At 38.0% G+C, this 23785-nt stretch overlaps 9 protein-coding genes across 9 annotated transcripts; 1 reads left to right on the top strand and 8 right to left on the bottom strand.

Moving 5' to 3' along the window:
- Positions 1-373: 373 nt before the first annotated feature.
- GCK72_004420 (uncharacterized protein) lies at positions 374-808 on the bottom strand (the record flags this gene model as incomplete). Its single annotated transcript, XM_003097784.2, has 3 exons — positions 374-550; positions 598-720; positions 770-808. The coding sequence occupies 3 exons, from the start codon at positions 806-808 to the stop codon at positions 374-376; spliced, it is 339 nt and encodes a 112-aa protein (XP_003097832.2).
- Positions 809-1102: 294 nt separating this feature from the next.
- Positions 1103-1525, bottom strand: GCK72_004419 (uncharacterized protein; the record flags this gene model as incomplete). Its single annotated transcript, XM_003097759.1, has 3 exons — positions 1103-1264; positions 1312-1434; positions 1487-1525. The coding sequence occupies 3 exons, from the start codon at positions 1523-1525 to the stop codon at positions 1103-1105; spliced, it is 324 nt and encodes a 107-aa protein (XP_003097807.1).
- A 307-nt stretch (positions 1526-1832) lies between these two features.
- GCK72_004418 (uncharacterized protein) lies at positions 1833-2266 on the bottom strand (the record flags this gene model as incomplete). Its single annotated transcript, XM_053724669.1, has 3 exons — positions 1833-2009; positions 2056-2178; positions 2228-2266. The coding sequence occupies 3 exons, from the start codon at positions 2264-2266 to the stop codon at positions 1833-1835; spliced, it is 339 nt and encodes a 112-aa protein (XP_053588863.1).
- Positions 2267-4000: 1734 nt separating this feature from the next.
- GCK72_004417 (uncharacterized protein) lies at positions 4001-6320 on the bottom strand (the record flags this gene model as incomplete). The annotated part of the gene is made up of 5 exons (XM_053724668.1): positions 4001-4120; positions 4197-4277; positions 4327-4411; positions 5283-5532; positions 6194-6320. The coding sequence occupies 5 exons, from the start codon at positions 6318-6320 to the stop codon at positions 4001-4003; spliced, it is 663 nt and encodes a 220-aa protein (XP_053588862.1).
- Positions 6321-10253: 3933 nt separating this feature from the next.
- GCK72_004416 (uncharacterized protein) lies at positions 10254-13367 on the bottom strand (the record flags this gene model as incomplete). The annotated part of the gene is made up of 5 exons (XM_053724667.1): positions 10254-11090; positions 12681-12836; positions 12888-12965; positions 13020-13273; positions 13325-13367. 5 exons carry the CDS (start codon positions 13365-13367, stop codon positions 10254-10256), a joined length of 1368 nt encoding a protein of 455 aa, XP_053588861.1.
- Positions 13368-14732: 1365 nt separating this feature from the next.
- GCK72_004415 (uncharacterized protein) lies at positions 14733-16790 on the bottom strand (the record flags this gene model as incomplete). Its single annotated transcript, XM_003097753.2, has 5 exons — positions 14733-15452; positions 15919-16086; positions 16136-16216; positions 16406-16671; positions 16718-16790. 5 exons carry the CDS (start codon positions 16788-16790, stop codon positions 14733-14735), a joined length of 1308 nt encoding a protein of 435 aa, XP_003097801.2.
- Positions 16791-17168: 378 nt separating this feature from the next.
- On the bottom strand, positions 17169-19195 carry GCK72_004414 (uncharacterized protein; the record flags this gene model as incomplete). Its single annotated transcript, XM_053724666.1, has 5 exons — positions 17169-17873; positions 18341-18508; positions 18558-18641; positions 18832-19097; positions 19144-19195. The coding sequence occupies 5 exons, from the start codon at positions 19193-19195 to the stop codon at positions 17169-17171; spliced, it is 1275 nt and encodes a 424-aa protein (XP_053588860.1).
- Positions 19196-19751: 556 nt separating this feature from the next.
- On the top strand, positions 19752-21588 carry GCK72_004413 (uncharacterized protein; the record flags this gene model as incomplete). The annotated part of the gene is made up of 5 exons (XM_003097747.2): positions 19752-19797; positions 19855-20126; positions 20212-20298; positions 20348-20512; positions 20845-21588. The coding sequence occupies 5 exons, from the start codon at positions 19752-19754 to the stop codon at positions 21586-21588; spliced, it is 1314 nt and encodes a 437-aa protein (XP_003097795.2).
- Positions 21589-22362: 774 nt separating this feature from the next.
- Positions 22363-23666, bottom strand: GCK72_004412 (uncharacterized protein; the record flags this gene model as incomplete). Its single annotated transcript, XM_053724665.1, has 3 exons — positions 22363-22611; positions 22666-23365; positions 23575-23666. 3 exons carry the CDS (start codon positions 23664-23666, stop codon positions 22363-22365), a joined length of 1041 nt encoding a protein of 346 aa, XP_053588859.1.
- Between the last annotated feature and the right edge of the window lie 119 nt (positions 23667-23785).

Here is a 23785-nt window from a genome sequence, read left to right as displayed (position 1 = left end):
TGTTTGTCCAGACATTCATAAAAACTGTTCAAGCACTATATCTATCATAAACCTGATATTTGGAGCGCGGAGTTGGAGTCTAAAGTAGCGGAGGCGGAGCCTGAAATTCAAATTTCTGAAATCACGGAGTATTACACACTTTATTTATTCTGACAACATTAAAATATATGTATGAGGTACGATCTCGCTTGTAAGAGGGACGAGAGAAAAAGAGAAAGGGGAAGGGAATATGGTCCCTTTATTACAATCTTGGTAGTATTATCGATTTGCAAACGGTTCGAGGGTCTCGCAGCGAAAAACATGAAAATCCGAACAAATTCCGCAAATCGATAATTGCAGACGGAGAAAAATGTTATTATGTACATTAAAAAAACTACTTCTTTTCCGATTTCTTCGAAGTTCTAATCTTCCAAAACTTGAGTTTATTCCATATTTTCCTCCAACAGATACTTTCGCGACGAGCTTCTGAGGCCTGACGCTTTTCAGTCTTGTTTTTTCGAGACTTAACCATTGTTAGTTGGTAAAATCGGGTTGTGATTTCATCTGGGGTCTGAAATTTCATTTTTCACAATTGATTTAGGTGCGCTCATTACATACCAAACCGTCGTATACTGCCAACATTGATGTGATCTCTTTATTCATTCTATAAAGACCACAATCGAGGATGGAATCGAACTCTTGGTTCCTTTTTTGTAGATATTCTTTGACCTCCTGCACGGTCTGCAAAAAGTGGTCATTTGTTAATCAATACTCGCTTGAAGTAACTCACCAAATACCTGTTTTCCGAAGTTGTCTCCTTTTGTGTCATTTTTGAACGTAGTCTTATTTCAAAACCTTCAAATCATATGTTTAGTTAATCAAATTTTATTTGGAATGCGAGCAAAATGATAATTAAATAAGATGAAAGAAATAGAGAAAGGAAGGAAGAAAATGGGGAAAACAAAGAGAGAATAACATAAAGAGACGAAAAAGAAACGAGAGAAAATAGAACGAAGGGGGGAAGGGAAGAGGTCAATAGGGTCCCTATATTACAATCACAAGTAGAGAGGAGAGTAACAATGCAGACAGAGAAAAAAGGGATTTTGTACATTAATAAAAACATCTACTTCTTTTCCGATTTCTTCGAAGTTCTAATATTCCAGAATTTGAGTTTATTCCATAAATGCCTCCAACAGATACTTTCGCGACGAACTTTCGACGCCTTAGGCTTTTGAGGCTGAGCAATTTTTAGTTGGAAAAACCGTGTTGTTATTTCTTCTGGCGTCTGGAATTTCATGTTTTACAATTGATTTAGCTCCGCTCACGACTCACCAAACCGTCATATACAGCCAACAGTGATGTGACCTCTTTACTCATTCTATAATAAGGGCAATCGAGAAAGAATTCGAAATATTGCTCCTGTGTTTGTAGATACTCTTTGAGCCCTTGGACGGTCTGCAAAATATATGTACCTATTTTTAACCAATTCTCACTGGACAGAACTCACAAAATATTTCCCATCCGAAGTTGTCTTCTTTATGCTCATTTTTGAACTTTGTCTTGTTTCAAAACCTTCGAAACACTTACTTAGTTAGATAAACTTTATTTGGAATGTGATACAAAATGAGCAAAATAATAATGGAATAAGATGGAATAGACGGAGAAAAGATGGAAGAAAATGGGGAAATCAAAGAGAGAATAATATAAAAGAGACGAAAAAGAAACGAGAGAAAATAGAACGAAGGGAGGAAGGGAAGAGGTCAATAGGGTCCCCCTATTACAATCATAAGTAGAGAAGAGGGCAACAATGCAGACGGAAAAAAGGGATTATGTATATTATTGAAAAGAATAAACTACTTTCCTTCCGATTTCTTCGAAGTTCTAATATTCCAGAATTTGAGTTTATTCCATAAATGCCTCCAACAGAAACTTCTGCGACGAGCTTCTGAGCCCTGACGCTTTTGATTCCGGGCTTTTTGAGCCTGAACAATTGTTAGTTGGTAAAATCGTGTTGTTATTTCTTCTGGCGTCTGGAATATCTTAAGTTTCATGAATTTAGCTCCCTCCATCACATACCAAGTAGTCATATACAGCCAACAGTGATGTGATCTCTTTATTCATTCTATAAAGACCACAATCGAGGATGGAATCGAACTCTTGGTTCCTTTTTTGTAGATGTTCTTTGAGCCCCTGGACGGTCTGCAGAATAGAACTGTTTTTTAATCAATAGCCACTGGGAAAAACTTACAAAATATTTGTTATCCGAAGTTTTCTCCTTTTGGCTCATTTTCGAAAGAAGACTCGTTCAGAAGAAACAAAATAATTAAGAAATTAAAATTCGGATTTGCAAAGAAGTAACCGCAGAGGAGAATAATGGAGAATAAGAGAAAAGAGATGGAGAGAAAAAGAGGAAAATAGAGATAGTGTATGTACAAAGAAAAAGAGAAAGGTCAGGAGGGTCCCATTAGCCAAATGGTCCACAGGAAATGAACGTGGAGTATGAAATAGAGGACGTGAACGCTCAGCGGTGTCTGCTGAAAGCGGTGTATTTCGGTTGCTAAGAGCGGTATCAAAACGTTTTTTTTCTGAAAAAAATATGCATTTAATTAGTCAATACTCAATACCCAACTACACTCCAAGAGAAAAAACAAAAAAGTATAAGCCCAATGCGGGGCTCGAACCCGCGACAACCAGATTAAGAGTCTGGTGCTCCACAGGTGAACCGCTGGGGAACACATATGGAACCGCGCGATAGCGTATGTGCGGCTAAAAAGAATGAGGGTTGGACCCTATATGTGTCTATGTGGATCACCGCGCGGTCGACCGAAAACGTGGGGAGCATATGGAACGCATATGGATAGCATATCAGCATTAATTCTACCAATCACATTTGGTTGATTATTCTGTATGAAACACTAGAAAGGCCTAATTCATTGTTGTGATTGGTATGTAATGTTATCATGTTGTTTCACTTTTCTTTTTTCCAACTTGTTCACTTCCCATTTCTCGGACTTGTATATTTTTTCCTTTTTTCTCGAAGTTCTTTCCTTTTTTAAACAGATAATGGCAATACTTTAAAAAAATGAAAATCACACACGATTTCCTATAAACATTATATGTTAGCTTGGTGATTATAACACAATCATTGATTCTCAAGCTTTTCTTTGAGCTCTGAAAGAAAATGATACCCGTCGAAGAAATTCGAAGTCCGGTATTTTGACTTTACTTCGGTATGACAAATACTTACCTTCTTACCTTTAAATCCACCTGAAAAATATGATTTCTTATCATACCGAAGTGAAGCGGAACATCAGACCCGAACTTCTCAACAAAAACTTAAAATTCTAGTTTCCTGAGAAAATAACAATTTTTGTATTGAAAAAATAAGTTTCCGCAAGTTTGAATAGATTTATTTTTATTTTTGAAGTTTGCCATTATCTGTTTTGTGCAAAAAGAATGAAGAAAATAGGTGAAAAACTTCGAGAAACGTAGAAAATGGGCCCGGAATTATAGAAAAAAATGTCGCGTCGATTTACGGTAAACAACACGCCTACGTGTAATTCCGGAGTGTCGTTGCGGCGGCCGGCCGCCACCCTCAAATATGGACCATACATGGAACGTATATGGGAGCCAAATGGGTGCACGCGCGGCCAGTACACAGAAAAGACGACCGCACATATGCGGCACACGCGCGATCCACTTTTCATTTATGGACACATATAGGGCGCTATTCTGGCACCTTCACGTATAGGATTCCCAGCGGTTCACCTGTGTCTACCGACTGAGCTAACCGGGCGGCGAGAAAACCAGGTCGACAGGGTGTACATGTTACGGGGAAACCCCGGGGTCAGGCGTCGTGAAGTGAAGTGTAGAAAATAATGATGTCTCTTTGTCTGAAAAATAAGCAATACAGAATCTCATTCATTTACAGATTTTTCTCAAAATACCCGAATAGTCATACTAAATGAAATGCTAAATTTGACAAAGAAAAAGTACATAGAAAACAATTCATTTTTGAAGATTAGTCCTCATCGTCCGCCTCGTTGAGACCCATTTTGAGATCAGTGTAGCCGGTGGGCAACGCGAATTCCACAATTTTTTTGCCCTCCGACGCGATGGAGATTTTGATACGGTAGTTGCCCTGGAAAGATTGGATGGTTTAGGAGTAGTCTGTATGTGTGTCTATCTGTCCGGATGTCCAGATGTCCCTCTCTTACCTTCAACACATCCAACAACGAAATTCCGAGAAAACTTGGCGACGCCGGAATTTCGAGTGTCGAGTTGAAGCCGGTCTTCTTCTGAAAAAATGAAATTTTTTTAAATCTTTAAGAAAAAATTAATCGATACCTCAATTTCTTCAAGTGTGTGAAGTCCTTTTTGCTGGAGAGTCTCGCAAATGTCTTTCGGGACGAACGTGCTCATTTCGAAGCTGCTGAAAATGGGGAGAAATTGGGTTGGGTTGAGTATACTGGGGGACATCCGGATAAAAAGACCGAAAGATGGACATTTGGAAATCCGGATGAACACTCAGACATCCGGACAGACAGGAACACAGACAGGTAGATCTTGATGTCTATGCCGGGTGCCTGACATTCGACGGCCCGTATCTCAAAAACTAGTAGTGCTATCAAAAACTTGCCAACTACAAAAATGAGCAGCATAAAATTGCCTACATTTTTGTAGTTTAAAATTTTTGTTAACGTAATTCAATTCGATATACGGAGGCACAAAGAAAGCTCAGTTGAGAGGGCTTGTGTAAGCGAGGAGACAGTAACTGCTATTAGACCGCCCGTATCTCAACATCTAGCAGTAATATCAAATAATTATCAACTACAAAAATGCATAAAATTCTGCACATTTTTGTATTTAACAGGTTTTTAGTAGCATTCTTAGTTTCTGAAATACGGGCGGTCCAAAGCAAGCTCACTTGAGATGGGTGAGTGCAAGCAACTATGAAGTGCCCGTTTTTGCACCGCCCGTAACTCAAAACCTTGCATAGTTATCAAGATATTGTCAACTACAAAATAATCAGTATTAGATTTAACGCATATTAATAGTTATCAGATTTTTAATAGAACTTTTTAGTTTCTGACATACGGATGGTTGAATGTCTGCAGGTTGAGTTCATGGCAATATCAGGTACCTGTTATTAGACCGCCCGTATCTCAACAACTAGCATAGCTATCAAAAAACTGAAAGTACAAAAATGATCATCATAAAATTTCCCACATTTCCTTAGTTGACAATTTTTCACCACCTCCCCCAACAATCAAGTTACAACCCTCCCCTCGCTAATAACCCACCACAACGACTCGGGCACAATGAACATATCCGAGTGTCCGTTGAGACAAATGTGATCTCCGTCGAGTGAGACACTCACTGACACCGCACCGTCCTTCACAATATCGTAGTCCCGGGACGTGTCCACTTCGCCACTTTTGATTTTGAACCATCCCGGCATCACGACGTTCACTTTTCGTTTGTAGCACGACGGCTTCATGTCGTGGTCGTACACGTGAATTCGGATTTTTCGGACTTCGACGGGAAGGGTTTCTGGAATAAGGGGAATTTTGGTATGGGATGTTGAATTTGAAAAAAGGTGTAATTATACCAAAAACTGGCGTGCCTTCGGCGCTTTTTCAGCCAGTTATGAAACTAAGTGTTTTGGAGCGCCTTTGGCCAATTTTTCATTATTTCTAGACTGTTTTTTACAATCAAAAACTGTTAAAACGTTATAATTGTCAAATTTTAAAAATAGCAAAAAATTCCTGAAAAAAACGCAGAAAAAACGGTAAAAATGATAATTTTCATTATTTTTTTCCTAACATTTTTGCCATTTTATAACTTTTTAGAGAAGATCCGTACAAAAAAGTTATGAACTACAAAAATTAAGCGCTTAATTTGATGTGTAACATGTCAAAAGCCTATAATAATTGGACACGTTTTGGTCTCGTGATGAGGCTTCAAAGTCAGGGTACAGCTGTCTGGCGTGTTTTTGACGCTTTTGATAGTTAAGACGGGGAAATGGCATTGGTTGGAAATGATTTTGAAACAAAGTTTTTAAAACAAGGACGTTTTGAAACTGAAAATTTCAAAATATTTCTCGAAAGTAATTTCTGTTTAAAACGTCCCAGTTTTGTGCAGTACCAAATCGGTGACATTTTACACTTTAGAACCGAGACGTTTTGAAACCTCCCATCATTCCAAAACTCACCATTTCCATACGAATCTATCGTTATCACATTGTGCACTCCATCCCGACACTTTTTCGATTCGACACCCGTTGTGAAGTAGGTGATGATGACGGAGAGGAGAAGAACGCTGGTGACCACTAACCGCATCTGAAATATAGAAACGTTGACATTTATTTTAGAGGACAGACAAAAAAAACAATAGGTGAGTGATGATCCAGAAAATTGGTCGATGAGGTGGGAGAGATGAAAAAGAAAAAAAGAAGAGAAATTTCAAAAATCCGGTTTTTTAAATATCGGTGTGGGAGAGGGAGCGGACACCAATAAAAACGATTCTCGTAGCTTTGTCAGGCCACTTGGTAATCAAATAAAAGAAAACAAGGTAAACAACAATTTGAACCAGGAAGGAAAAGAAAAAATGTTGCTGTAGGTCAAAACAATTTTTTGTGGGTTTAGGTTTGCTAAATCTAGTTTTTGTTAGGAAATCAATAAAAACTATGAATATGTTTTTTTTTGAAAATTAATGTTTATGTACATATGTATGCATGCATACATGTACATATATATAGAGAAGGGTGGCTTTTGTTCGTGTAAATTGAGATACTTGGTGTTTGGAAAAATTTGTAAGTTTTTTTTAGTAAAAATGTGGGTTTTTACAACGGAAATCAGTAGAAATGGAAACTTTTTAAATTCAAAATTATTTCTTAATTTATTAGCACGACATCCTTCTTACAACCGCGCTCTACAGAAACCGAAAAAAAATGTGTGCGAAATTGAGAGACGCAGAGAAAAATAAACATTTTTCAAGGGAATTTCGGTGGAGCGCAGTTGTAAGAACTGTGTCGTGTTAATATATATTTTTAAGGAACCATCGTTGAGACCTCGTCACAATAAAATTCCCTCTAATAGAGCGGCACACCGGTTTATTTTTCGATGTGTTTTATTCGCCCCTATAGTCTATTAGAGGGTAACGATTTATATTTTAAGACAGAATTTGAAAAGTCGCAATTAAGAAAATTGGGAATTTCAACATAACGTTTCTAAGGAAAAAATCAGGTTTTTCAGTTCAAATACAAGCATTTTCACAGGGATTTTATTGGATTTTTTGCACTTTTTAGCACTTTTCTTTAAAAACCTAGTATTAAGTTTAGCGCTTCTAATGAAAAACTGATCCCAAGTGTTGGAAATTTGGAGAGTCTCGAACTTGTACATACTTTTTTTCAAAATTTCACATCTAGATCTTTATTTTTGAAACTGACTACTTTTTTGTACGGTTCCTACTCAAAAAGTGAAATTTCTTAGCTGTCGTTGTTTTCGAGTAATAGCTTTTCAGCGAGGGCATGTACAAAAAAGTTGTCAACTACAAAAATGGAGATCTAGGTCTAATCTATAACATATATAAAATTTGATATAGCAGAACTATATATGATACTGTGACAGTTACTTGAAGTCTGAAAATCCAACTAAAGACGTGGATGGTCTAGGCCTCAATTGTTACTATTATTTTTAGAAAATTGTTCAAAAATTTATAAATACTAATAGACACTATGGCAAAATACAATTCTCAAAAACTAAACAATGTATAACGCCTGAATTGGTACCTATGAAATATCACGCTATAGTTTTTTAAAAGTTTTCGAAATTTTTCAAATTCTGCAAAATACTCAAACCCATTGACAGTTATCTATTATCTAGGTCCATCAAAAATATCTAATTCACCAAATACCACTGACCACAAACAAATTAAAATAGAGAAACAAAAATGAGATGACGAGTACTTGAGGTGATCAGATCCGTTAGAAAAGATAGAAAAAGATTGGTCAACAGAACAATTACCTAATTGGCTATTTTAATTAGATAATTGAAAAAATATATTAAAATGTCTGGGAAGCTGACGACGTGAGAATTCTGAATCAGTTTTCAAAATTTGGCTACGACCGGAATGCGATGTGATACAGGGCTACAAAACTTTGTAACGTGGTGTTTTTTCATCGTAGCCAAAAAATTCAAACGGATTCAGAATCCTTACGTCGTCAGCTTTCTATTCATATTAAATTCAGACAGTAGGCACAGTAACCCCAACAACGCACCTACCACAAAAATCGAACACAACCGACTGATCGACTCGACTGGTACAAAGAACCTTATCATATCATCACAGTAGGTGGACCCCAATTCTTCATCGTTGGCATGTAGTCTCTAGTCTCGTCACAACACAGGAAGACAACAAAAGAAACAGAAGAAAATGATAGAGAAGTGGAGATACCGGGTGCCAAAAACCAATGACCTCACCTCTTTCTTCTTTGTGGTTTCTGCGGGAATATAAAAATGATATCATTTTTTTATTTTCTTTTTATTTTCTAATTTTCATTTCTAGATGAGAACCGGTTTAGTGAAAGGGGTATGTGGTGTTCAAAAGTATGCGGGCGTGCCATTGACGCATTTTTTGGGAAAAGAAGTTCTTATACCTTGGCTGGCGTGCCATCGTCGCATTTTTTGAAAAAAGTGGTTTAGTACTAAAATTGACGAGGAAGATAAATGGAACCCACTCAGAGGGTAGTCAGCTGCTTGGTGGGGGGAAGGACCCAGCTGATGAGATGAGTCAAGCTGTCTGCTGGATATTACTACTACTTGTTGGAGTAGTGGTGACACTCTCACGAGATGATGATGGAGGAAAGGGGGACCGATTGGATCAAGAAGATATGTATAAGATTTTGATTTGCACGTGAGAATACTACTGGGGGTTTTTTGAGTTTTTGAACTTTTGGAAAACGAGGTGATAGTTTTTTGATCAGTTGTAGAAAGGAAAAAACAAGTTTTGTATAAGCAACAGTGTTGTTACAGACAAGTTGTAGAAAACAAGTTGTGGGCGGAAGAGTTGAAAAGTTAAGAAGTTTTGCTCGCATTGTAGAAGGGTTGCTAGGAAGTTGCAGTTGCAGGTTTAACAAATTTGTAAGCAAATTGTAGAATAGGTAGTTGTGGAAACATTTTGAACATACTTTTAAAAAACGTTGTGCACAAATCAAAGGCTATTATCCAAGTTGTGCGCGTTGTACATACCGTAAAACTTTTAATTGAGGCAAGAGTTTGTATGTACAATATCCCAACTACCTTGAGAGTTATCAATGTTTTCCACCTCCAGGAATATTTTATAAACATTTAGCTATACTTTGTCTGTTGACAACTTTTTGATATCTCCATTGAGAAAAAAGATATACCGCGTTAAATATGCTATGGTGGTGCCACCTCATTATAGGTTTCACGGTAAGTTGAATACAAGTTGCAATAATTTTCTGAACGTCTCCGGCACAAATTAAGAATAAGTTGTGCACTTTTTGTACACAATTTGTACACAAATTGTACACAAGTTGAACACAAGCTTTACTTATATACTCATGTGCCGTGCAAAAGTTTACGAACTTTTCAGTTAAAAACGCCCAACTTTGAGAGTGTGTCATAGTAAAACTAACTATTCCACAAAATAACTTTTTATGGGATCAAACAGACCAAGAGTAGAATTCCATTTTTGTAGTTGACAACTTTTTTGTACTGAAACTCCCTAGCAAGTTACATACATCTGGACAAAGTAATTTCTCCCTTAAATCGACCCATTTCAGTCCAAAATAGTGCTACTTTTTGAGCTGTCCACTTAAGATTGCTATAACTCTCTATGAAGTGCCTGTACAAAAAACTTGTCAACTACAAAGACGGAGCTCAACTTTTCATCAGTTCAATCCATAAAAAGTTTACTTTGTCGGTGAAATTGACACACTCTCAAAGTTGGCCGTTTTTAACCGGAAAAGGTAAAATATGATATAATTTTGGACGGAACAAATTTTCCAAACTTCTCCGGCACAAACTGTGAATAAGTTGTGCACGATTTGTACAAAAATTGCACACAGGTTGAACACTAGCTATACACATAATAACAAATGGACAAGTCCACTCAAATTTTACACAAGTTTTGCACATGTCCTTTGCCTCTGTATTAGAACAGATGCTAAACAGTTGTATGAAAGTTGAAAAGTGGTGACTTTAACTACAATTGGTTCACGAGTTGTAACAAATTAGAGTTCACTATATTCATGCAATCGTACAACACGGATTTCTCTTTTTGTTCTTCTTCTTCTGAATCTGCTTATTTTGGATCATCGGCTTCGATTTCTCCTTATTCGTCTCCTGTGTCACCTTCTTCTTTTCTGCAATTGGTATTGTCTGGGGTGTCGCTGACGTCTTTTTCTCTTTCGGATATTCCTTTATTTCGAGAGGTTTCTGTTTAGGGTCCTTCTTCACTGACTTCTGGTGCGTCTTGGATTCCAGTTTGAATTCCGATTTGACCTCAGGAGTCACCGATATTTCAGTTTCCTCGGTGGTTGTTTTAGATTCCTTAGATTCCTTAGATTTCTTAGATTCCCTAGTTATCTCTGATATCTCCTCTGCTGTTTTCACATTCTCCACATTGTTCTTTCTCACCACCAACTTCTTCATCTTCTCCCGAATTGTCTGAGGAATTGTAAAGTTCTCATCCTCCTCATAAGAATAGAATCCAGGCATTTCGCACGGACACTGTTTGATCCAATTCGCTTCAATCTCCGTTTGCAGTTTCGCAATGTTCATTCGATATCGTTTGTTGCGCCAAAGCACCAAATATTCCCTTCTACCCTCCTCCTTCATCGCCTCAATTTCCTCCTCCGTCATGGTATCCAACTCTTCCAGATTCTTCGGCATACATTTATCAGCCAGTACTCTCTCCCAGAACTCCATGACTTCTTCTTTTGATCGACCGAAGTTGTAATTAGGACAAGGGCCAAATACATACGCCTTCATATCTTCTCCAATAGGAAAATTTCTCCAAGTCTCCTCTCCATCAGCTCCTATGGTCTCTCCCCAGCGGGATCGGCGGCGTTGGTCTTGACGGATCTGGAAACATTTCTTTCCGATTTTCACAATATGACACGGTTTTTAAGGATTGAGACACCTGAAGTTTTCAGTAGTGGAAAATTACAAACTTTGAAAGTATGCCATGGTCTTACAGATGAAACTTGTAAATTCGAATTTTGCATTAAAATATGCCTATCGGAGTTGAGTGGCTGTAACTCTTCAGAACAGACATTTTAAATGAATTGTACAGAACAAAGGTAGAGCTTTATTTTTGTGGTTGACAACTTTTTTGTATGGACGCTCCCTAGAAAGTTACACATCGACAAAGTAAGTAGTTCCTCAACTCGACCAATTTTAGCGTGAAATAGAGTGATTTTTGAGCTGTTTTCTTTAAATCACCATAACTCTCTACGGAGTGTCCGTACAAAAAAGTTGTACACAGTGAACGTACACAAAAGGTGTACGTTCACTTTCACCCCCCAACTCCATCACAATTGCCCCCCACCTGCACGGTAGGGAATGGCCCCCCATTTCCCTTTCATTATCGATTAAATTTTAAAAATTCGTGACCTTTCAATGCCCCCACGTAGCCCAAGTGTTTGTAGCAGCAGTTCGTTTTTATTATTTATTTCGATATATCGAAGACTGCTGTATGGTTCTAGAGGCAATTAGGGGCCATTAGAGGTAAGTAAGGGGCATGTGCGAGCTCTATTGGGGGTGATTATGGATACATGGACTATTTCCACATTCCTCCCCCACTCCGATAAGGATTCCATAATTACCCCCCCCCCACGTAGAAGTAGGGGGTCAATTATGAACTCTAGAAGTTCCACATTTCTCCCCCATATTTTCATCTATTAGTTTTTCTCTGAATCTTAGGCTTAGGCTTCTTCTGAATCTCAGGCTTAGGTTTCTTCCAAATCTCAGGCTTAGGTTTCTTCCAAATCTCAGGCTTAGGCTTCTTCTGAATCTCAGGCTTAGGTTTCTTCCAAATCTCAGGCTTAGGCTTCTTCTAGATCTTAGGCTTAGGCTTCTTCTAGATCTTAAGCTTAGGTTGAATGATTCTGTCTTTAGTCGAACCGGGCGGGGGGCAATTGTGAAAACATGGAGTACTTCCATATTCTCCCCCCACTCTGATAGTGATTCCATGATTGCCCCCCATGGGGGGAGATAATAGACCGTACAAGTAGGGGGGCAATTGTGAACTCGATTGGGGGTGATTGTGGAAGTATACCTAAGGGTTCAGAATGACCCCCCAATCCCGTTCATGGGGGGCGATCATGGACTGTCGAAAGTTCATGATCACCCCCCGCTCTGTTATAACCCCCCACTATGGAATCATACCCCAAACCTGTGGGATGGGGGGTGATACCATAACGTGGGGGATCCTTCCGGAGTGGGGGGCGATTGTGGAAATATACCAAGTTGTCAACCACAAAAATGAAGTTCTACCTTTGTTCTGTATGGTTTATACATAATTTACTTGGTGGGAAAATCAGTGATACCATAAGACCCTCTCACAGTTGGCCATTTTCAACTGAAAAACGGAAACGGTTGCTATAGGTACAGTAACCTCCTATGTTCATTCTCTAGTTGCAAAACTGTGTAGTTACAACTCCGGTAACTCACCTTTTGGTAAAGATATCTCAGATCCCTATACTGCTTCGTTTCTTTACACAAATGCAAATCTTCCGTCTTCGAATTAAAATAGTCATCTTTGTAATGCACAATTTTCAAATATCCCTCTGGTCGATCATACATATAAAAGATATTGTCTTTGGGGTCCTGAAATTATTCATATCTCAATTTTCTCGTTCTCATACATCTCGAATTCACCATCCGATGCCTCTCGACTTCTTTATGGTCTTCCGGTTTGTTTGGGTCGTCGCATTTTTCTGCTTTCTCTATTGGGTACTGTAGATGGGTTTAAATCAATTTTAAAAAAAAATTTTGCAAACTGAAACTCACTCCCATGTTGCTGTACCCTATAGTCAATGAGTACGTCTCCCCTGGCTGCAACTCATGGATACAGTAAGCGCAAGACGGTGTCTCCCCATATTGTTTGGCTTCAGCAACTCCAAAATTAACCATGAAGTAGAAGGAATCAAAGTGGAGACGTAAATTTTGAAGGTCTTCCGTAGGATTTCGGATGATCACTTTGAGAAGACCATCTGGAGGCACAACTAGTTTCTGGGGAGATACTTCCATAAGGAATGGGTCATCTGAAATTCAAATATTGATTGTAAAACCAGAAATTGTGAAAAAAAACTCACTTTTTATAGGATTTGAAAATATGTTGAGTCTTTTTAAAGTCATTGGGGAGGGGGAAATGAAAATGAATTTTTGAAGAGGGACAACCTTGTTAGAGACCTGTTCTAGAGTGTCACGTAGAAACTGAATGAGTTTCAGGATGGATATACACGAGATCTACATAAAATTGAGACAAAATTAACTGACTAGACGCGGTCTGGAGATAAGGGACGTCAAAGTTAGAAACACAAGGTCAAAGTTGAAAAAAAAAGAGACAATTCTCGAATACCAGGCCTCGAGGGCAAAAACCGAATATATATTTGGAATCAGCTTTTTCTCAGCTTTTCAATGAAATAAGTCACGCCCCTTATCTCCAGACCGAGTCGAGGGCCTTCCCTAGTGATATGCCGCTATTTGAAATTCGGAAAATACCACAACAAACCGTGCGGGTCAAATTCGACAGAAACACTGTAATTTTTTTTTGAAGAGATATCGACAAACGGAAAAGCGTATCGAATTTCGCGTCAATCTTTCTGTCAGTTTTCAAAAAAATTATAATAAATTAACAAGGATGCCGCAGTTTGAAAAATTAGAAATACTGAACATGTTGACTCTCACATCAGGTTCAAAAAATCAAAAAAGTAGAAAAAAAAAAATTTTTTTTTAGAAGAGATATTGAGAAATGGTTAACGGTATTAAATTCGGCGTATTTTATTCTATCTTTCTGCTAATTTTCAGAGTGTAAGCTATATTTCAAGTATATCAAGATGCACACGAGTTGTGCTTTAGTTGTAAACTATTATAGTTGATCCTTTATTACACATCGATTGTTGTATAAATTTTGCATGAGTTGAAAGTGAGTTGTAACGGAGTTGAAGGTATTCTTAGTTATACACAAGTGTTATACACAAGTTGCTCAACTAGTTGTTCATAAATTGTAAGCAAGTTTTGCTAAAATTGCAGACAAGTTGTAGATGTTTTCCAATTGTAATTAAGCATTACGATAGTTGTGACAAGATTGTTTGAAAGTATTGTAACACTTTAAGTACAAATATTTAAACCTCATGCTCCAAATACCTTTCTTTTGGAAAAATCAAAAAAAGTGAGTTTTCAAAGAATATTTTTCAAAAAATTTCGGTTACGCACCCATCCCGGATCTCTCGTTCCTCCCCAAAATTTTTCCTGAAAAACTTGAAGTTCCACCGGAAGGATTGTTAGAAGTCACCATAAAGAACACCACAAAATACACCCAATACTTTACCTGCTGGTTCGATTCTTTCTACTTTTTGGTTGATTTCAAGAGTAAAATAAGCTTTGGGACGTTTTGTAACCAGACCTTTTGAAATTATGACATTTTGCCACTAAATAAGAAAAACATCGCATTTAACCAAAAAAATCTTTTGCTCTACATAATTAGACATTCCATTTTATTCAAGACACCGAACAACACGGATTCCCTTTCTTCTTCTTCTTCTTTTTCTTTTCTTGAACCACCGGCTTCTTCTCCTCTGGAATTGGCGCTACCTGGGGTGTCGTTGGCGTCTTTTTTTCTTCAATTTTTGCTTCCTCCTGTTTCATTTTCTCTGATGACTTGTGAACCGACTCAACATTATCAAACTTGCTGGATGGTGCGGTTTTTTCTGGTTGCGGAAGTTCATTTGGTGGCTTCTTGGATTTCTCTTTTGGCTCCTCAATAGTCTTCGGTTTCTCCAATCTCACAACGTTCTGAACAGATTTTTTCTTCAATTTTGCTTTAGATTCCAAATATTTTTCCATATCTTCTCTCGTTCGCAGTCTGGGCATCTCACACTGGCATTGATCTCCCCAACACTCTTCAACCACTTTTTGCAAGTCATTCTCGTTTATAATATGCCCCCGAAGAAAGTATGGCACTTGTCTCTCTATCTTCATCTTCAATATCTCTTCATCCGATACTTTGTCAAACTCCTCCAAGTTTTTCGGAGTACACCGAGTGGCAAGAACTTTCTCCCAAAACGTCTCTGGATCAATGTTGTCCGATTTGAATTCTTCGTAAAAGCGAAAACATTCGATCTCATCATCTTCTCCGAGATTGAAACGTCGATAAGTTGCACTGCCAAGAGTCTCAAGGGTTTCACCCCATCGTTCACGTCGTTTTTGATCGAGTCGGATCTGTAAAAAAGTAGAAGTCGTTTTGCAACTGCGACGATTGGCAACTATATTTCAAGGCTCTTGGCTAGCACGGAAAAGATTACATTTGGTTTTGGGGCGTTTCGAAACTATTGGCAGTGAAAACGTCTTCTGTTTTGGACATTTTGAAACCGAACGATTTTGAAATTGTGTCACTCGGCACCAAGCATTTGAGATCACTATTTTTGAAACATCCCAGTTGCCGAGTGTCTCTTTTTGTGGAAAAAGAAAAAATTTCATAGTTTTGAAGAATCTCAGTTTCAGAACGTCCCGGAATTACAAATTAATATTTTGTTCGGTTTCGAAATGGGTGCTGCCCCAAATTTGAATAGAACTGGTATGAATTAGTATTGTTTCGGTTCAAGAAAAGTTTTAAAACGTCACAGTTTCCAAACGTCTTGGTTTCAAAACGTCATTGTTTCAAAAAGGTCTTTTTTCTTCCCCTCACCTTCAGGTACACCTCCTTTAGCATCCTATACTTTTCAGTCTCTTCACTCAAGTATATATCCATGTCTCTCGAAAGCAAAACCGGACAATCCATCCGTGTAGCCCGTTGTCTGATTTTCAGCACACCTTCCGGTCTTTCCAAATTGTAGTATATGTTATTTTTGGGGTCCTGTAAGAAAGTCATATCAATTAGTTGAAGGGAACCTAATAACTCATACCAGCCGCTGTTTCTTCGTATCATCCCGAACAACTCTTTTCCGATCATTGCAAGTGGGACATCGCAATACCTTTTCAGGATACTAAAACTAATTTTATGTATAATTTTCTTTTACACGGGAAATTCATGACGAGTCGAGTTAAACTTTTTCTATGAATTGGATCATAAATACTTTTCACCCTGATGATTCCAAAAATGCAAAAGTATCTATGGTAAAGTTAATAGAAAAAGAAAAAGTCGACTAGCCATGATTGTTAGATTTCCAACTCACCTTCCCATTATCGTATCCAATAGTCAACGTGTACGTCTCACCAGGTTTCAGTGTGTGATAAGCCTCTGCAGCCGACGGGGTGTCTCCTTTCTGGTGCCAATCCGCATTTTTGAAATCAACCAAAAAGTAGAAGGAATCGAAGTAGCAGATTATGTATTGGGGTTGTGCTGTTGGATTCTTTATGGTGACTTCTAACAATCCTTCCGGTGGAACTTCAAGTTTTTCAGGAGAGACTTCAAGGGAAAAAGGGGGATTCGATGCGAAGGCTGTAATTTTTCAGAGTGCACAAAAAATCTGGCCTAGGAAACTTACATTTCTCTGATTTGGTCTCGGATTTATCGACACTTTTCGAATTCTCGCTCATCTTTTGATAGCTTCCTTTCATTTTTGTGGAAACCGGTGGAAATGAATTTTGGAAGAGAATGATATATTAGGAGCATGACGTTCAATTATTGTATAAGGTGTCACGTTAAAATTGTCAGTTCAAAATGGTACGATCAAATAAGTTTACTTTTTTTGAGTTCAGATTTTACGCTTCTTACAACCGCGCTCTACCGTAATAGAAGAAAATTGTGTGCAAAATTTAGAGACTCCGAAAAAAAGAGACAATTTTCAAAGGCACGGAGCGTTGCCGAACGTTGGGAAGATTAGTAAATTAAGGACGTTTTGTAACCACACGTTTAAATACAATGACATTTTTTCACTAAAAAAAGTTTTCCTGTAATTTGACATATTTAATAAAAAGTACAAAAACCAATTTTATTCAAGACACCGAACAACATGGATTCCCTTTCTTCTTCTTCTTATTTTTCTTTTCTTGAACCACCGGTTTCTTCTCCTTTCGAATTGGCGCTACCTGGGGTGTCGTTGGCGTCTTTTTCTCTTCAATCTTCTCTTCTTCCTGTTTCAATTTCTCCGATGACTTGTTAGCCGACTCAACATTATCAAACTTGCTGGATGGTGCAGATTTTTCGGGTTGCGGAAGTTTTTTAAGTGATTTTTTAGATTTCTCTTTTGGCTCCTCAATAGTCTTCGGTTTCTCCGATTTCACAACCTCCTGAATAGATGTTTTCTTCACGTTTCTTATAGATTCCAAATATTTTATCATTTCTTCTTTCGTTAGCAGTCTGGGCATTTCACACTGACATTGGTCTTCCCAACACTCTTCAACCACTTTTTGCAAGTCATCCACGTTTATAATAAACCAGTCATATGTGTATGTCTCTCGTCTCTCCGTCTTTATCTTCTCTATCTCATCATCCGATACTTTGTCAAACTCCTCCAAGTTCTTTGGAGTACACCGCGTAAACAGCACTTTCTCCCAGAACGTCTCTGGATTAGTTTTGTTCGATTTGAAACTAGAAACGTGGATCGGACCATTTTCATTTTTGAAACGTCGATAGGTTGCAGCGCCAAGAGTCTCAAGCCTCTCACCCCAGCGAGCACGTCGTTTTTGATCGAGGCGGATCTGGAAAAAAGTAGAAGTCGTTTTGCAACTGCGACGATTGGCAACTATATTTCAAGGCTCTTGGCTAGCACGGAAAAGATTACATTTGGTTTTGGGGCGTTTCGAAACTATTGGCAGTGAAAACGTCTTCCGTTTTGGACATTTTGAAACCGAACGATTTCGAAATTGTGTCACTCGGCACAAAACATTTGAGATCTTTAGTTTTGAAACATCCCCAGTTGCCGAGTGTCTCTTTTTGTGGAAAAAGAAAAAATTTCATAGTTTTGAAATATCTCAGTTTCAGAACGTCCCGGAATTACAAATTATTATTTTGCTCGGTTTCGAAATGGGTGCTGCCCCAAATTTGAATAGAACTGGTATGAATTAGTATTGTTTCGGTTCAAGAAAAGTTTTAAAACGTCACAGTTTCCAAACGTCTTGGTTTCAAAACGTCTTGGTTTCAAAACGGTCTGTTTTCTTCCACTCACCTTCAAATAAACGTCCTTTAACATCCGATACTTTTCAGTCTCTTCACTCAAGTATATATCCATATCTCTCCAAAGCGAAACCGGACAATCCATTTTTATAGCCCGTTGGCTGATTTCCAGTTTACCTTCCGGTCTTTCCAAATTGTAGTATATGTTATCTTTAGGGTCCTGTAAGAAAGTCTTATCAATTAGTTGAAGGAAACCTAATAACTCATACCAGCCGCTGTTTCTTCGTATCATCCCGAACAACTCTTTTCCGATCATTGCAAGTAGAACACTTTTGCAATAATTTTTCAGGATACTGAAAATTCTTTTTTCGTATTGTTTTCTTTTACAAGGGAAATTCATGACGAGTGGCTTTGAACTTTTTCTATAAATTGGACCATAGATACTTTCGACCCAGCTGATTCCAAAAATGCAAAAGTATCTATGGTAAAGTTAATAGAAAAAGAAAAACTCGACTCGTCATGATTGTTAGATTTCCAACTCACCTTCCCATTATCGTATCCAATAGTCAACGTGTACGTCTCACCAGGTTTCAGTGTGTGATAAGCCTCTGCAGCCGACGGGGTGTCTCCTTTCTGGTGCCAATTCGCATTCTTGAAATCAACCAAAAAGTAGAAAGAATCGAAGTAGCAGGAAAAGTATTGGTTGTTTTCTGTTGGGTTCTTTACGGTGACTTCTAACAATCCTTCCGGTGGAACTTCAAGTTTTTCAGGAGAGATTTCGAGGGAGAAAGGGGGGTTCGATGCGAAGGCTGTAATTTTTCAGGGTGCACAAAAAATCTGGACTAGGAAACTTACATAACTCTGATTTGGTCTCTGATTTATCGACACTTTTCGAATTCTCGCTCATCTTTTGATAGCTTCCTTATATTTTTGTGGAAACCAGTGGAAATGAATTTTGGAAGAGAAAGATATATTAGGAGCATGACGTTCAATTATTGTATAAGGTGTCACGTTAACGTGGTCAGTTCAGAAAGTTAAATTTTTTTGAAAGTTGATTAAGACGAGTCAAAAAAAGTGAAATGAATGTATCCTGCCCATCTCGAAACTAGACATTTTGAAACCGTGAGAAACAATTAAAATATTTTAAATAGTGCAACGTACTTTATAAAAATGTTAAGATACTTGTCAACGGTCCAAACTTTCACTTCGTTTTTCTAGAATACCAGGCTTCGAGGGCAAAAACTAAATATATATTTGAACTTGTCAACGGTCCAAACACCTCGTTTTTAAATTTTTTTAAATTGAAAATTTTTTAAAATAAATTTTTAAAAATTGTATCTGAACTGCCCACGTTAACGTGACATCCTATATAATCAAATATCATTCTCCATATATCCTTCTCTTCCAAAATTCATTTCTATCATTCTCGATTTCCACAAAAAGTGTAAAGAAGCTATCATAAAATGAGCCGGAATTCAAACGATGACGCTGAGGAAAAATCCGAGAAAAGTGAGTTTTCTGTTCTAATTCCACATTATTTATTTGGTGCACCCTGAAAAATTACAGCCATCTCATCGGATCGCCCGTTCCTCCTTGAAATCTTTCCTGAAAAACTTGAAGTTCCACCGGAAGGCTTGTTAGAAGTAACCATCAAGAATCCAACTGCACACGAGCAAAACCTCACCTGCCGCTTCGATTCCTTCTACTTTTTGGTTGACTTCAAGAATGCGAATTGGTCCCAGGAACAGGAAGGTGACACCCCGTCGGCTGCACTTGCTTATCACACGCTGAAACCTGGTGAGACGTACACGTTGACTATTGGATACGATAATGGAAATGTAAGTGAGAAGCAACCTAAACCTAAAGAAAAAAGAATTAGTATCCAGAGAAATACAAAAAGAAAAAAATAATGTGTTATTTCAGTATCCGAAGTGGCCGTTGCCATGTCCCACTTGTAATAATGAGAGAAGGATTGTTCAAAAAAAAGATGATACGAAGAAACAGCGGCTGGTATGGGTTCCCAGGTTCCCTTCAACTAATTGATATGATTTTCTTACAGGACCCAAAAGATAACATATATTATAACTTGAAACGACCGGAAGGTGTGCTGAAAATCACGTACGATAATAAAAAAACTTATAATGACTATATTTCAAAGAAGATGGATATATACTTGAGTGAGGAGACTGAAAAATATCGGATGTTAAAGGAGGTGTACCTGAAGGTGAGTGCAAGTGAAAAGAAGTTTTGAAACCGAAATGTTCCGGGACGTTCTGAAACTGAGATACTTTTAAACGATCGAGTTTTAGTTTTTTTACAAAGAGAGGCACTTGGATGTTTTAAAATCAGAGATCTCAAATTTTAATTGCCGAAGTGTTACATCTCCATTAAGTTTTGAAATGTCTGGTTTCAAAACGTTCAAAAAATCAGACGTTTTCACCGCCAATAGTTTTAAAACGCCTCAAAACCGAACCGAATGTTTTCTGTGTTAGCCAATAACTATCATATATAGTTGTAAAACGTCCCAGTTGCGAAACGACTTCTACTTTTTTCCAGATCCGCCTCGATCAAAAACGACGCAAACGCTGGGGCGAGACCCTCCAGACTCGTGGATGTATAACTTATCGAAGTTTCAAACTGGATGATGGTAAGAGCGAATATGACCTGAGGGAATTTTTTGGCGGCTATAACGAAGAAAGTCGTTTCAAATCCGACTACATTTCTCCTGAGGTTTTTTGGGAGAAAGTTCTTGCTAATCGGTGTACTCCGAAGAACTTGGAGGAGTTTGACTCACTGTCGAATGAGGAGATAATGAAGATAACGAGGGATAGACGAGCGCAATACATATTGGGGCAGTTCATCCTAAACGAGAATGACTTGCAAAAAGAGGTTGAAGAGTGTTGGGGAGATCAATGTCTGTGTGAAATGCCCAGACTGCTAACGAGAAAAGAATTTGAAAAATCTATGGAACCTTATGTGCCACCGGAGAAGAAATCTGTTCAGAAGGTTGTTGAAGTGGAGAAACCGAAGACTATTAAGGAGCCAAAAGAGAAATCCAAAAAATCGCTCAAAAAACTTCCGCAATCCGAAAAATCCGCACCATCCAGCAAGTTTGATAACGTTGAGTCGGTTCACAAGTCATCGGAGAAATTGAAACAGGAAGAAGCAAAAATTGAAGAAGAGAAAAAGACGCCAACGACACCCCAGGTAGCGCCAATTCCAAAGGAGAAGAAACCGGTGGTTCGAGAAAGGAAAAATAAGAAGAAGAAGAAAGGGAATCCGTGTTGCTCGGTGTCTTGAATAAAATTGGTTTTTGTACTTTTCATATGTCAAATTACTGCAAAAATATTTTCATAATTGAAATCGGTGTTTTTCTTATTTAGTTGCAAAATGTCGTTTCAAACCGTCTGGTTACAAAACGACTTTTAGCAACTTTTCTACAAATGAGACCTAACTTGGGGAAAATTTTTTCCGAATTTGTACACAGCAGTGTGGCATGGAATTCCGACTTCCGACTTTCAATTATCCGTGGAGTTATAGGACGTGACACACCCTATCCGTCCACTAATACGCCTTCAACGTGACTGACGTGTTTCTTGGCGCCGTGCACGAGAAATTTTTTCAACCTACAAGCTTAGGTAAACCGCTGAGGAACACAAATGAAACCGCGCGGTGGCGTATATACCGACGATTTTGAATTCCATGTGAAAAATCTTGAGCATATGAAAAGTTTGCGAGCTCATAACTTGGCTCGCAGAGACATTTAGCAGGTTTTGATTTTAGAAATGGACTCCCCGTGGTCGAAAATACCTATGACCAAATGTATAGGTCGTTTGAAAGCGGCGTCTCCAAAGACTTCCCTTATTAGGGTTACTGACAACAAGATAAAGAATTAGCTGGTATTTTTTTCTACAGGTTCCCGAACGCTCTAGAGCTTAGAACCTTTTTAGAGCTTAGAACATTTTGAACAAAACAACAAGGGTAATATTATTATATTTTATTTATTATTTAAATTTCGAAATTCAGACGTTTGAAAATCAAAGAATTTTCATAAATGATTCATCAAATATGTATTCAATTTATAGTTGCCCCTTCTGGAACAAAAACCAACCAACCAGACTCGAACACAATTTGGCGATCGATAATTGATATAACAAGAACTCGTTCAGGTGTAGAAACTGAGAAGAACCAAGTTTCAATATCGCCAACAATTTGATCAAATTGTATGTGGGGGCCAGCATAACGTGGATCCATCAAGTGTTGAATGTCAGACTGGGTACTTCCGATTCTGAAGGACTTGAGGTGAGAAGAGGTACGGAATGCCTGAAATTTAGATATTTCGTAAGATTAGAGGTACATAGGATCTAATATACCCACCTCCTTCAATTCCTCAATCATAGCACTATTAATTGTTTCATAGTGCAAATAGCACCTCTTCAAATGAAGCAGATCTTCAATTCTTAAATTTACAAAACAGTTGAGTATTTCCAGGGTGTCCAACTTTTTCCATTGCTCCAACTCTATCAACTCTTGCATATTCAACACTGCGCCATAATTATCACTTTTTTCATTCGTAATTTTCAGGTTTTTGACGTCAAGATGTGGTAGGAGATGGAGAACTTGAGCCATTTCGGCTACTTGTATTTCGAAGGTTTCGACTTGCAGTTTTTTTGGTTTGGAAGCCAGGTGAGACTCCAGATTGGATAACAATTGCTCAGAAAATTGATATAAAAGTTCTTGTTGTTCTTCCAATATATCATCTGGACATCTGAATGCATTAACTCTTAAAAGTTCCATTTCTGACTTCTGATTCGTCAATACTGAGATGATATCCTTCGAAGTAACGTCAACAAAGTTCTCAAATTCCAGAAGTTTTTCGTGTGGCCGGTTGTCTCGTTCACGCCATTCAACATTACATCCTTCTCCGTTTCTACAGCATTTGATTACAACGTGCTCATCGAACATGTACGATATGTTATCATGTTTGGCATAGATTTGTAGTCTGTCCAATGCGGGGTCCGGTTTGACGGCGTCGATGAAGGTACGAAGCGTCGAACATGTTTTCCGTAAACATTGTCTGAAAATATCATTAAGTTGAGAGTGATAAGGAAAATGCGCTCTAATCAGAAATTTGTTACGATGTTGTTGTTTTTTATAAAAGTTTTTATTTCATTTCGCAGCACCACTAGTGAGCCTTCCAAAAATCACAATCAAAACTAAAACTGTTTTTTCTTCTGTTTTCATCTGCAAATTTTCAATAAAAAAAGAACTGCTTTAAGAACTTACATTGCCGGAAAATCCAACTTCCCCAAGACTTTGTTCATGACGACGTCTGGCATCGTAAGAAGACATTTTTCTGACGGGTATTCTGCTGACATAATTCTGAAATTGAAATTACTAGCGAAACTGCAGGCACAGTTTTAATATTATAAATTCACGGGGAAGGGGCCAGTATTTGAGTGAGGCAGCGGAAAATAGAGATAACTTAAAATTCTTA

This window comes from Caenorhabditis remanei, chromosome II (genome assembly GCF_010183535.1).
Source record: "Caenorhabditis remanei strain PX506 chromosome II, whole genome shotgun sequence".
Classification (NCBI taxonomy): Eukaryota; Metazoa; Nematoda; class Chromadorea; order Rhabditida; family Rhabditidae; genus Caenorhabditis; species Caenorhabditis remanei.
The sequence above is the reverse complement of the archived record's forward strand: the minus strand, read 5'-3'. Positions and strand labels throughout refer to the sequence as shown.